This window comes from Salmo trutta, chromosome 3 (genome assembly GCF_901001165.1).
Source record: "Salmo trutta chromosome 3, fSalTru1.1, whole genome shotgun sequence".
Lineage (NCBI taxonomy): Eukaryota > Metazoa > Chordata > Actinopteri > Salmoniformes > Salmonidae > Salmo > Salmo trutta.
Window position 1 is genome coordinate 47038005 of NC_042959.1, and position 12307 is coordinate 47050311.

Here is a 12307-nt window from a genome sequence, read left to right on the forward strand (position 1 = left end):
AACTTACAGAACATTGTTAGAAGTCCACATGAACATTGCGCATCAGATTGCTGCTCATTAGTATGACACGGAACACACATTTGAGCTGCTGTCCTGTATCTTGAAAACAAAACTTTGCATTTTTTGTCTTGAAAGTAAAATGCCTTCTCCAGTAATACACAATATCTGTTTTTAACACTGTTGTGATGTTGTCTTACTTTTCAAAGTATTTGTTACTTCATGCCTTTCATACCAAAACTATTGTCATACCTCTTGAGTTTGATGTCAATTTGCTCGCAAAGAAAATAAATACTTGTCTATTTCATTGTATATGTATTGACAGGTATAAATAATTAGTATGCTATTTTCCAGGTGAAGTATTAAATGTGCATGGGCTACCATCTGAAATGTGTGCTTCTTATTTCAGCTAGAAACTTAAATATAATAAAACATCAAAATGTATGATCATTTTTACATCATACATTTTCCAGACATCCAGAAAGTGGCACAGAATAAATATCAGATATGCAGTAATGGGAAATTATTTGGGTAATTCTTTCCCTGTATTTGATTTACTGTTGATATATAATAAACATAATTGTGTGAGGAGACACAGACAGATGCATTTACTTGGGTAACCTATCTATCTATATTTAATGAAGTCGCTTTGCGCCTGTTAGTACAAAATGATCTATTGTAACTAACTATATTGATTATATTATGTTTTACCTGTTTAACTGCCAGTATCAAATGTCTGCCAGTGTTGAATGTTATGGTTAAAGTTTGACGCAAGACTGGATTTGAGGACACACTGATAATGTATCTTTGACACTGTGTGATTATGCAGCAGCTGATGTGACTTCCTACAAGCCTCTGGCTGGTGTTTACAGAACATTCAGTGCTGTGTCATTAATATATAAGGACCGCTAGACATTTTATATGCTTCTGTTCTGTAGGTGTTTCCTGTAGTGCTGTATTAAACTGGATTGATTTTGATTTGACTTCATCAACGACTGCTCTGCTTTTTGTTCACCTGGATATTCCTGTTACATAATGTTCATTGATAACTCTTAATTCATAAATAGCTACTCCAGTTAAATGGATAATATTTTTCCAGTAATAAATGAATAAAAAGACATGGTCTTGATCAAGTTCACATTTAAAAGTATTCTATCCTATTTTTGACTTTTAATTTGAAATTCATGAACTTTGTTTTTACCGGAAGTTAGACCCAGCGTTCAATTTCGTTCCACGGCACATCCGCTGACCAACAGCACAGCAGAAGTACATTTTTGTGTTTTTTTGTATTTCTGAGCACAGCAGTAAATATTTTCAACTACTGTGAGTATGCCTTAAAAAATATGATTTATGTAACTATTTTATATGTAGCAAAAGCTATTCGTTTTCATATGCAATGATAGAATAGTGGCTAAACGTAGCAATAATTGACATGAAGGAATGGTGATGTGGCTGTTGTTAAGGCTTCTTCGTCAGGAATCGTTATTTAGTGTTAAAAAAATGTAAAAAAGGGAGATATTCTAGGTTTCGAGTAATGACAGTGAACAACGTGTGTGTGTTAGCTCGTTTCTGTGATTCAGTTATTTATATTCTAACTAACGTTAGCTAGCTGAACGATGAAGCAATTGAACTGTCTGTGGGCAAGCCCATCAATGATGACAAACATTTTCCATTCCATAACCCCAGACTCTCCCTACAGTCTCTAGGTTTTTCACTGTGCATTATTCATTGGTGACAACAATTGAAAGCGTAGTTTTGCATTGTGTGAGAGGATTTGTTATCACTTGTGAAACAGTACCATTAACTATTTTCTGTCACTGCCATGTTGTATTTTAGCCTACATCTTTCCTACATCAGCATCAGTTACTCTAATGAAATCTGGTGTCCCAAAGGGTGAGAACTGCCTTGTAGACATGGACTCCAAGGCAGGGGATCTCTTCAGTGCTGAGCCAGCCGACGCTGCTGGATCCGGAGGTGTCGTGGGAAAGTGTGTGCTGTTGTTTTTCAAGCTCTGTCTCTATATCTGTTAGTTAATCTGTCTAGTACATGGCTTGCCAATCCTGTTCCTGGAGAGCTACCCCCCTGCATGTTTTTGCTCAAACCCCAGTTGTAACTAACCTGATTCAGCTTGTCAACCAGCTAAATATTAGAATCAGGTGAGCCGGATTAGGGTTGGAGTGAACCTACAGGACGGCTCTCCAGGAACAGGTTTGGAGAGCCCTGCTCTAGTGCCAGCGGTCTGTAAACCTGGTCCTGGAGAGCTACAGGGTGTGCAGGCTTTTGTTCCAGCCCAGCACTTACACACCTGAATCAACTTGATGAGTTGTAGCACTATGTATCTCTCTGGGATCATGGTTGGTGACGAGTTCCGGTCCAAATACATTTTATTTACTGTCCTCGTGTAGTCATTCTTCTGTGGCTATTATTGTGTCTGTAGGACAATTGTGATCTGAATTTGTCTCATATTTTTCTTAATCTAGCCTACCACTAAAGGAACTAGATGGGTCAGTTTGTCCTTTCCTTGTATTATGCCTGGCTATGATGTGTTGTTGTTCATTCTGTCCACCATCAGTCTCTTGAATTGATGCTATAAAATTATTCCATCTCCCCATACCTCCTGTTTAGTTTACCAACCTGGATTTCTGCCTTGCCTCACAGGCTGTGGCTGCCCAAAGGCCTCTCGGCCAGTGTGGCCAAGGAGTGGTTTGATCGTCGCCGCGCGTCAATCCGTCCCTGGGCTGGCTTCGTGGATCATAGGAAGTTCACCAAGCCCCGCAACTTTGGTGAACTGTGCCAGAGGGTGGTGCGCAACTTTGACACCTACAACAGCAACTACACCTTCATCTTCCTCGGCCTCATCCTCTACTGCATGTAAGAGCTCCGGGACAGGAGTTTAAAGACACTGTGGTATTCAGTGAATATAAAAACACAGTAATTGCATCTAGACAGACTGCTGCCAGCAGCCTATTTTATTTTCAAATTCAAAATCTGAGTGGTTCGAATAGGCCGAGATCTATGCTGGATTGAGTTTATTTAGAATCTGTGATTATCAAAGAATAACTCTTTCCCTCTTCCAATCTCCCCCTCTTTACCTCAGTATCAGCTCTCCCATGCTGTTGATTGCTTTGGCAGTGTTTGTTGGTGCCTTCTACATCATCCACCTCAAGTCCCTGGAGTCTAAACTGGTCGTCTTTGGTGAGTAAAGCAGTCATGATCTGTGAGATGATTGATATGGAGCAATTTCAGTGCCAACAGAGATTGTATTTGAATTCCATAATTTTGCATTTATATTAGGATATTGAGTTTGAATGTAATATTTTGGAATATGTAATGTTCCCCTCTATGATGCCGCGCGCAGGACACGTTAGAAGGGAATGTCACAAAGATTTGACCCCCATAAGAATATAGTTGAATAGCCTGGTTAAAGCCCTTCCAAGGAAAGCTTTTCCACTCCCTATTTAATCGTGCTGTTGTGACTGACTGGGTTCGAACCAGGCCTCCTGCATGTAACACGACTGTTAGCCCGCTTAGCTAAAGCCCATAGGGGTGAGTTTAGGAAGCTATCATGTCTCCAGCAAGGTTACTCATCAAAAGAGCCTGGTTCATCGAACCACCCAGGTTACATTTAACCCCACTTTGACCTCATACTGAGCGATCACAACACCAATATACAGTGCATTTGGAAAGTATTCAGACACCTCAACCTTTTCCACATTTTGTTACGTTACAGCCTTATTCTAAAATGGTTGAAATGTATTTTTTTCCATCAATCTACACACAATACCCCATAATGACAAAGCGAAAACAGGTTTTTAGAAATGTTTGCTAATTTATTAAAAATAAACCAGAGACCTTATTTACATACGTATTCAGACCCTTTGCTATGAGGCTAAATTGAGCTCAGGTGCATCCTGTTTCCATTTATAAACCTTGACGTTTTTAAAATTGATTGGAGTCCACCTGTGGTGAATTCAATTGATTGGACATGATTTGGAAAGGCACACACCTGTCTATATAAGGTCCCACAGTTGACAGTGCATGTCAGAGGAAAAAAAACAAGCCATGAGGTTGAAGGCACAGATCTGGGGAAGGGTACCACAAAACTTCTGCAGCATTGAAGGTCCCCAAGAACACAGTGGCCTCTATCATTTTTAAATGGAAGAAGTTTGGAACCACCAAGACTCTTCCTAGAGCTGGCAGCCCAGCCAAACTGAGCTATCGGGGGATAAGGGCCTTGACCAGGGAGGTGGCCAAGAACCCGATGGTCACTATGACAGAGTTCCAGAGTTCAACGACCCTAAGCACACAGTCAAGACAATGCAGGAATGGCTTCGGGACAAGTCTCTGAATGTCCTTGAGTGACCCAGCCAGGGCCCGGACTTGAACCCGATCGAACATCTCTGGAGAGGATGTATCTGCAGATAAGAATGGGAGAAACTCCAAGCTTGTAGCAAGAAGACTCAAGACTGTAATCACTGCAAAGGTGCTTCAACAAAGTACTGAGTAAAGGGTCTGAATACTTATTTCAGTTTTTACTTTTTTATGAAAACTGTTTTTGCTTTGTCATGTTGGGGTATTGTGTGTAGATTGATCAGGAACATAAAAAAAATATTTCAGAATAACGCTATAACTTAACAAAACGTGGAAAAAGTCAAGGGGTCTGAATACTTTCTGAATGCATTGTAACTGGGTTCGAAATCAGGCCTACTGCACAACAACACTTTCAGTGGCAAACAGAAGCAGATAGATCTGTGCAGCCTATTTGATGAGAGTGCAACAGAGGTGGTTTGGTGATCCATGCATGTGATGCGCAACCTTGTCTGAGACCTGAAGACGTGCTTGTTTGACTGATGGGGTTCTAACCCAGGTCTCCTGTGTGCCAGACAATGCAACTCTCAGACAACTCTCCACTCGTTTCGTTCATTTGAGTCACACAGGACCCGCACATTAGTTTGTTGAGCTGTGTATGTTTTGGTTATACAAAGCCATGTCCATCATAACATTCAATTTGCGCATGTTAGAGTGCCACTTTTAGGTAAAATATATGATAATTCCTTTTCAGTAAAAAATAAATGTAATGTATTGTCAGCCGGTTGTCATGCAAAAGTCTCAATGTAATTGACCGTTAATGAACAGAAACACGTTTAGCATCTCCAGGCCTCCATGCATATAAGCTGCTGAGGTGCACCTTTGGGACAACTACATTTTAAAGTCAAATAAATCAACTTTAATATACACCATCACAATAAATCCATTATTTCAGTCAGGTCTTAAGAAACATAACACTCTTCTTCTTCTGAAGAAGAACAGAATATGAGTTGGCCTACTGTATGTCATCTGGCCATGCTCCATGCCATAGAAAGAAGAATATAGTTGAACTTAGCTGAATAAAATAGACAGGGTATTTTTCCCATTCCGGAGCGAGTGCGCGTAAGAAGTGGCTATCTTGAGCATAAAAGTGAACCTTTGGGGAAAAAAAACTCTAAACCTAGTGTATAGGGACCTATTTGGCAACTTTAGTTGTGACCGATACAAACCTTGGAATGTCTTAGAAATCAAAACCCATATGGGCTGCATGATAGGCTATTGATGTTTCGAGAAAGTGGCAAAGAAACCTTATGCTCTGTTCCTTGCCTCAGGCTGCACAGCTGTTCTCTCATCAAGTAATCATATTTTCACCCATCAGACTATTCTCAATTGAATCTTGTCTTTACTAATATTTAACATTTAGATTTAGAATGGCACATTATCAAATGGAGAGGGGTAGCGGAGAAAAACATGTAATCTGTATGCACTCGAATAGCGAATGGAGGCTGCGCGCTTTCCCGCCGGTCCGTTTTTCAATGATGCCTGGTAGTCTACTTCGGTTTTTATAGCGGAGCTGTGCTTAATATGAAGTGCTGAGAATAAATATAAAAACACCTTTTACGCATATCAACCACTGTTTGAGAAGCATGCTCTCGTTGCGCGACAGATGATATTCCTCCCGAACTCTGTATGTCATGGGCTCTCCAACCTTGTTACTGCAGCTACCCAGTGCTTAATTTGGGAAACCAAGTGGAATCTGTTTGGGAACATCGATAATAACATGTTTTCGCAATGACACATATATTTCACTAAACTGTTGACTGCTCCTCTGCACGCTCAAGAAATAAAGGAGAGAGGAGGAGACGGAAACGCATGGTTGTGAGATATTCTGTAGCTAAAGGTAATGTGCGACCCAATTATTTCTGAAAATATAAAATAAATCCCTATTACTAGGCTATTCAAAATCCAATACAAATTCACTATAATTGCAGTCTACCTGTATGCCGCCCTGCACAGTCAATGAACCAACATCATCGCCTAGGGCTGAACGTTCTCTCCCAGACTCATGTATAGAACTTTTGGAGCGTAGCATAAGGTAACCAGTCCATCCAGTATGCATACTATTACAGTCCACACTAGACCAATTACAGTTGAAGTCGGAAGTTTACATACACCTTAGCCAAATACATTTAAACTCCGTTTTTCATATTTCCTGACATTTAATCCTAGTAAAAATTCCATGTCTTAGGTCAGTTAGTGTCACCACTTTATTTTAACAATGTGAAATGTCAGAATAATAGTAGAGTGATTTATTTCAGATTTTATTTCTTTCATCACATTCAATGGGTCAGAAGTTTACATACACTCAATTAGTATTTGGTAGCATTGCCTTTAAATTGTTTAACTTGGGTCAAATGTTTCGGGTAGCCTTCCACAAGCTTCCCACAATAAGTTGGCTGAATTTTGGCCCATTCCTCCTGACAGAGCTGGTGTAACTGAGTCAGGTTTGTAGGCCTCCTTGCTCACACATGCTTTTTCAGTCCTGCCCACAAACCTATAGGATTGAGGTCAGGGTTTTATGATGGCCACTCCAATACCTTGACTTTGTTGTCCTTAAGCCATTTTGCCACAACTTTGGAAGTATGCTTGGGGTCATTGTCCGTTTTGGAAGACCCTTTTGCGACCAAGCTTTAACTTCCTGACTGATGTCTTGAGATGTTGCTTCAATATGTTCACATAATTTTCCTTCTCATGATGCCATCTATTATGTGAAATGCACCAGTCCTTCCTGCAGCAAAGCACCCCCACAACATGATACTGCCACCCCCGTGCTTCACGGTTGGGATGGTGTTCTTCGGCTTGCAAGCCTCCCCCTTTTTCCTCCAAACATAACGATGGTCATTATGGCCAAACAGTTCTATTTTTGTTTCATCAGACCAGAGGAAATTTCTCCAAAAAGTATAATCTTTGTCTCCATGTGCAGTTGCAAACCGTAGTCTGGCTTTTTTTATGGCAGTTTTGAAGCAGTGGCTTCTTCCTTGCTGAGCGGCCTTTCAGGTCATGTCGATATAGAACTCGTTTTACTGTGGATATAGATACTTAATTATTCTTTAATTTTTTTACCTGTTTTCTCCAGCATCTTCACATGGTCCTTTGCTGTTGTTCTGGGATTGATTTGCACTTTTTGCACCAAAGTACGTTCATCTCTAGGAGACAGAACGCGTCTCCTTTCTGAGCGATATGACTGCTGCGTGGTCCCATGGTGCTTATATTTGCGTACTACTGTTTGTACAGATGAACGTGGTACCTTCAGGCATTGGGAAATTGCTCCCAAGGATAAACCAGACTTGTGGAGGTTTTTTTCTGAGGTCTTGGCTGAATTCTTTTGATTTTTCCCATGATGTCAAGAAAAGAGGCACTGAGTTTGAAGGTAGGCCTTGAAATACATCCACAAGTACACATGCAATTGACTCAGATGATGTCTATAAGCCCATCAGAAGTTTCTAAAGCCATGACATCATTTTCTGGAATTTTCCAAGCTGTTTAAAGGCACAGTCAACTTAGTGTATGTAAACTTTTGACCCACTGGAATTGTGATACAGTGAGTTAGAAGTGAAATAGTCTGTTTGTAAACAATTGTTGGAAAAATGACTTGTGTCATGCACAAAGTAGATGTCCTAACCGACTTGCCAAAACTATAGTTTGTTAACAAGAAGTTTGTGTAGTGGTTGTAAAACGAGTTTTAATGACTCCAACCTAAGTGTATGTAAACTTCTGACTTCAACTGTATGTTCCAAAGACATCTTAAATCAGTTTTGTTTGAATTTTTTCAGCCATGTGTAATATGCGGTAGGCTATGTATTGTATAAGGCTCAATCATAATTTGAAATCAGTGTTTTTCTCTTTTTTTTTATGGGTTTGGGCTCATAAGCCTATGCATAAGCTCTAATATGCATATGGCTGTTTTGAATTAATCATCACCTTAGAAGCGCTGTCCATTGTTGTGTTCGTCTTTGAAACAACATCCAAAACGACCATCTTTTACACTCAGTTTCAACCTGCTGTTTAACTTTTTTCCCCCCCATAGGTCCATGTTCCAGAGTCTAAGCTTTTAGGAATAGGATCATAATAGCTTATAGCCAAAACAGTTCAAAAGCTAGTGCCAAGTTCATAGGAAGGAAATTAATTCAACATGCCACAATGGCTTCTGTTTACCACAGAGATATACAGACAATGAATGCAATATCTACCATATTGAAACTTAATATTTAAATATTGAATTTCAATATTCAATTAAATTGAAACAATTTTAAAACAGAATGCAATGTTTATTCAATTCAGTTTAAAATAAACAAATTACAAATTGAAAAATCAAAAATTCTAATTCAGTATCCTAATGCAAATTCAACATTTACGGAATTTAAATATAATTGCTGTCAGCACTGAAATCAATCCATCATTTGGGTGTAGGGTGACTAGTATTTGAAATCTGAGTGATTTTATGTTGCCCACAGGAAAAGAGGTGACCGGACCTCACCAATTGGGTCTGGCTGGGGCGGTCTCTTTCCCTGTGTTCTGGTTGGCTGGTGCAGGAGCTGCAGTGTTTTGGGTCCTGGGTAAGTTACAACCCCATCTCACTCTTTACTGTACACATCAAACCTGGGATAACTGTAGGCTTAGTTCTAGATATGCATTATGGAATGTATTTCAAATGAATCTTTCTTTGAAGGAGACAAATTATTAGGGATGGAACATTCACGGATTTGCATGGAAGCCCAAACCGATCCAAATGTAGCTTACATCAGTCAAAAAATCTATTCACTTTACGAATTGCAGCCACTAACATGTTTTGCTCATATTACATACTTTTTACCTTCCGAAGGTACCTCATATTTTGTGACAAATGACACATCCTCTCCTTCATTGTCGGACTAAGCATGTAACTGTTTTGACGGCAGTGGAGGCTGCTGAGGGGAGGACGGCTCATGATAATGACTGGAATGGAGCAAATGGAATGTTATCAAACACATGGACACCATGTGTTTGATGTATTTGATACCATTCCACTCCAGCCGTCACCATGAACCCGTCCTCCCCAATTAAGGTGCCACCAACCTCCTGTGGTTGACAGTCATTGATTTACAAGTAATTCTGCATGCCAACAACCCCAAGAATTATCAGTAGCCTAGTCAAACTGCGCACTGTGCCCAGCTTTGTTTGCTGACCAATGTGAGGTAGGCGGCCTGTCCCTGATCTTGCTCATCTGCGGGCATCTTCAGTATTCAAATGCTAAAATGGCTTGCACGATATTAGGCTTTATATCAGTTGAGTGACAACCTCTGTAATTTGCTAGATTGTTATCTCTGCGCTGTTGAAAGTTGTGTTTTACCGGAATAAAAGTAAGCTACCGGAGACGCAACTCTCATCTGTCTTTACCTGCTGAACGGAGTTTACAATAGATTTTACTTTGATTGTTCACGGTGACCATCAGCAATAGTTTTGGTAGTTGTGTTTTAAACATTCAGTGTATATGGTCATTTTTTACATATATAGGGTAAAGTTGATCATTTCATAACGAGGAATCACTTTTGTGAGGCACGCTGCGGAGAAAAGGAGAGCAATAACTTCCAAACGGTCAAAACCATTAGACTTTGAGATGGGGGTGATATCCAAAGTTCTGCGTATATACTGAGTATACAAAACATTAAGAACAGCTGCTCTTTCCATGACTTAGACTGATCAGGGGAATCCAGGTGAAGGCTATGATACCTCATTTGTTAAATCCACTTCAATCAGTGTAGATAGGTTAAAGAAGGATTTTTGAGTCCTGAGACAATTGAGGCATGGATATTACTTTTTACGACACCATTAGGATTTGCGTCCTTTCATTCCCACCCTGAACATTGTCAAATGATAGCGATATAGTGCTAAGATTAACCATTTGTGTTTGGTTTCTCAAAATCGAGCCCAAAATGTAGCCTTTTACTCTCCTTTTCCCCCAGCCTCTCCTATCTCTTCCATTTGATTGACTGTCTCTCATCTCACTCAGGGGCGACGATGTTTGTGATTGGCTCTCACGCTGCCTTCCGAGAGCTGGAGGGAGGATCGGAAATGGAGGAGCTCTTCATGGAGCCTGTGTGAAGGCATAGCGATAGAGGAATCTTTATATCTGTGCCATTCTAGCATCTGTGACAGCATTGGCAGCGCCATTGAGGCTACAACCCATAGGGAATCCCCACACGGGTGACTACTTTAAAATGGCAGAAGCCTCAATGGCGCTGCCCATGCTAAAGCAGCCTTTTGGCCACTAGAGGCCTCTATCTTTCTCTGTGTGAACCCTCAACACTCACCTTTGACCTTTCATAATATAACACAGAATGCACCTTCTCTTGCCTCTGAAGTGATTTGCTGTTACTGACCCTCTACAACTCTTTAAAACCCTAATAATACTACATTTAGACAAATAAATGGATTGACTGTCATACACACAGAGTGACTGAGATGTTCATATACCTCAGCACATACTTCATACTGTATGTCTTTTCCAAATGTGACTGATACCTCTCATTTGTGTTTAATACACATTTCTTCCCGTGAAGTATCAGTGTCAGCACTTTGTTTAATGCCTCTGTACCTTCTGTTTAATGTTACCTTGTGGATATCTAATAATACAAAATGTCACTCGGTCAACTCAAGACCTGACATGTTACAAAGAGCTTTAAACATCGCCACAGTAATAATTCAGATTTTTTAATTTTTTATCCTATATAGCTGATGTTGAATAAGTCCGCAGTGAGCACATGGAAAAAACCTGCATGAGGCAAGTTGCATCAAATCGCCAACGTTTCTCTGACTGGGGAAGAAGTGCCATTTGCAGCTTTACAATGTATTTATCCAGCTAGAAGTAATGGTTCATTTAGACAAATTGCATTTACTTTAAAGCAATGCTTAGTGGATATTCCAGATACCTAATGGTGATCAAGTATTATGTTTAAATCATACTTTTAGGCGTATGCAGGCATGTGGTGCAGTGTTGTTGGGTAACCTTTCATAATTTATTAGCTCTGCTTAATGACTTTGACATTTTAAAAGTCAATATATTATTTTTTTTAAATATATTTCATACTTGTCATGCTATCTTTTGCATTTTTAATGACAAATGGGATGTGCAATAAACTATCCTACCTGTAAGATATTGTGTTGCGTGTGTTTGTGTGAGGACTCAAGTCCAAGCATGAATTCTAAAATATTTGTGTCCCTTTTGCACATAATATTTATTTGTGGTGATTTAAAACATTACATTGAAGGGTATTAAAGGTTGTGTGTGTATATTCTGTATATGTGCCAAAATTGCAATACTTTGTAGGCCCTTTTGTGTCCTGGATGTGCCGCCCCACAATACGATGTAGTTTCCCCTACTTTTCCCTTTCTCTCCGTGTCCTCCTCCCTGTCCTTCCCTCCCTTTGTGACACTTCAGATACCGCAGTGCTCACCACCTCCCCTTTTCCCCCCTTTATACATGATCCCTGTCCACTGCTCATCAAGACAACCCCATGCACAGGTTGCCACGGAGATGACCTTGGAGGTTCACCCATCCACACACACACTTCACTCACTGGCATACTGCACACTGCGGCAAAGCCGGGTGATCGATATTCTATTATGCGGAGGGGGAGATAGAGGAGCCACACTGCAGTGAGCTCACTGCGTGGACATGTGGGAATTTAGGGGGAGGGCTGTGTGAGAGAGAGCGAGTGTCAGTGATGTAGAGTATCAATGCAGTTTATACACCTATTGTGAATAGCATTTACCCACCCGTTACGCATACCTCGTCATCTCGATCCATGCTAAGCGTTTACTCACATTTCTCCCACCCTACTACAATCCCTGTTGTGGAAAGCTGCATCAGAAATGGCAACTACTGTATTCCCTGTAGTGCACTATATAGGGAATAGGATTCCATTACGGACAAACCCTAAATGTGTGAGGAGCAGAGGGAGGA

General features: G+C 40.3%; 1 protein-coding gene across 5 annotated transcripts; it reads left to right on the forward strand.

The window, feature by feature from the left end:
- Window positions 1-1205: 1205 nt before the first annotated feature.
- Window positions 1206-11496, forward strand: LOC115176562 (prenylated Rab acceptor protein 1). 5 transcript variants are annotated; one of them, XM_029736631.1, is made up of 7 exons: window positions 1208-1320; window positions 1834-1984; window positions 2478-2501; window positions 2656-2868; window positions 3095-3192; window positions 8820-8921; window positions 10355-11496. In XM_029736631.1, exons 2-7 carry the CDS (start codon window positions 1869-1871, stop codon window positions 10444-10446), a joined length of 645 nt encoding a protein of 214 aa, XP_029592491.1. In that variant the 5' UTR covers window positions 1208-1320; window positions 1834-1868; the 3' UTR covers window positions 10447-11496. The 5 variants fall into 5 exon arrangements, with proteins under 5 accessions (XP_029592509.1, XP_029592517.1, XP_029592491.1 ...); XM_029736649.1 differs by lacking the exon at window positions 2478-2501 and having other exon boundaries at window positions 1206-1320; window positions 1890-1984; window positions 2623-2868; XM_029736657.1 differs by lacking the exon at window positions 2478-2501 and having other exon boundaries at window positions 1206-1320; window positions 1890-1984.
- Window positions 11497-12307: the final 811 nt, after the last annotated feature.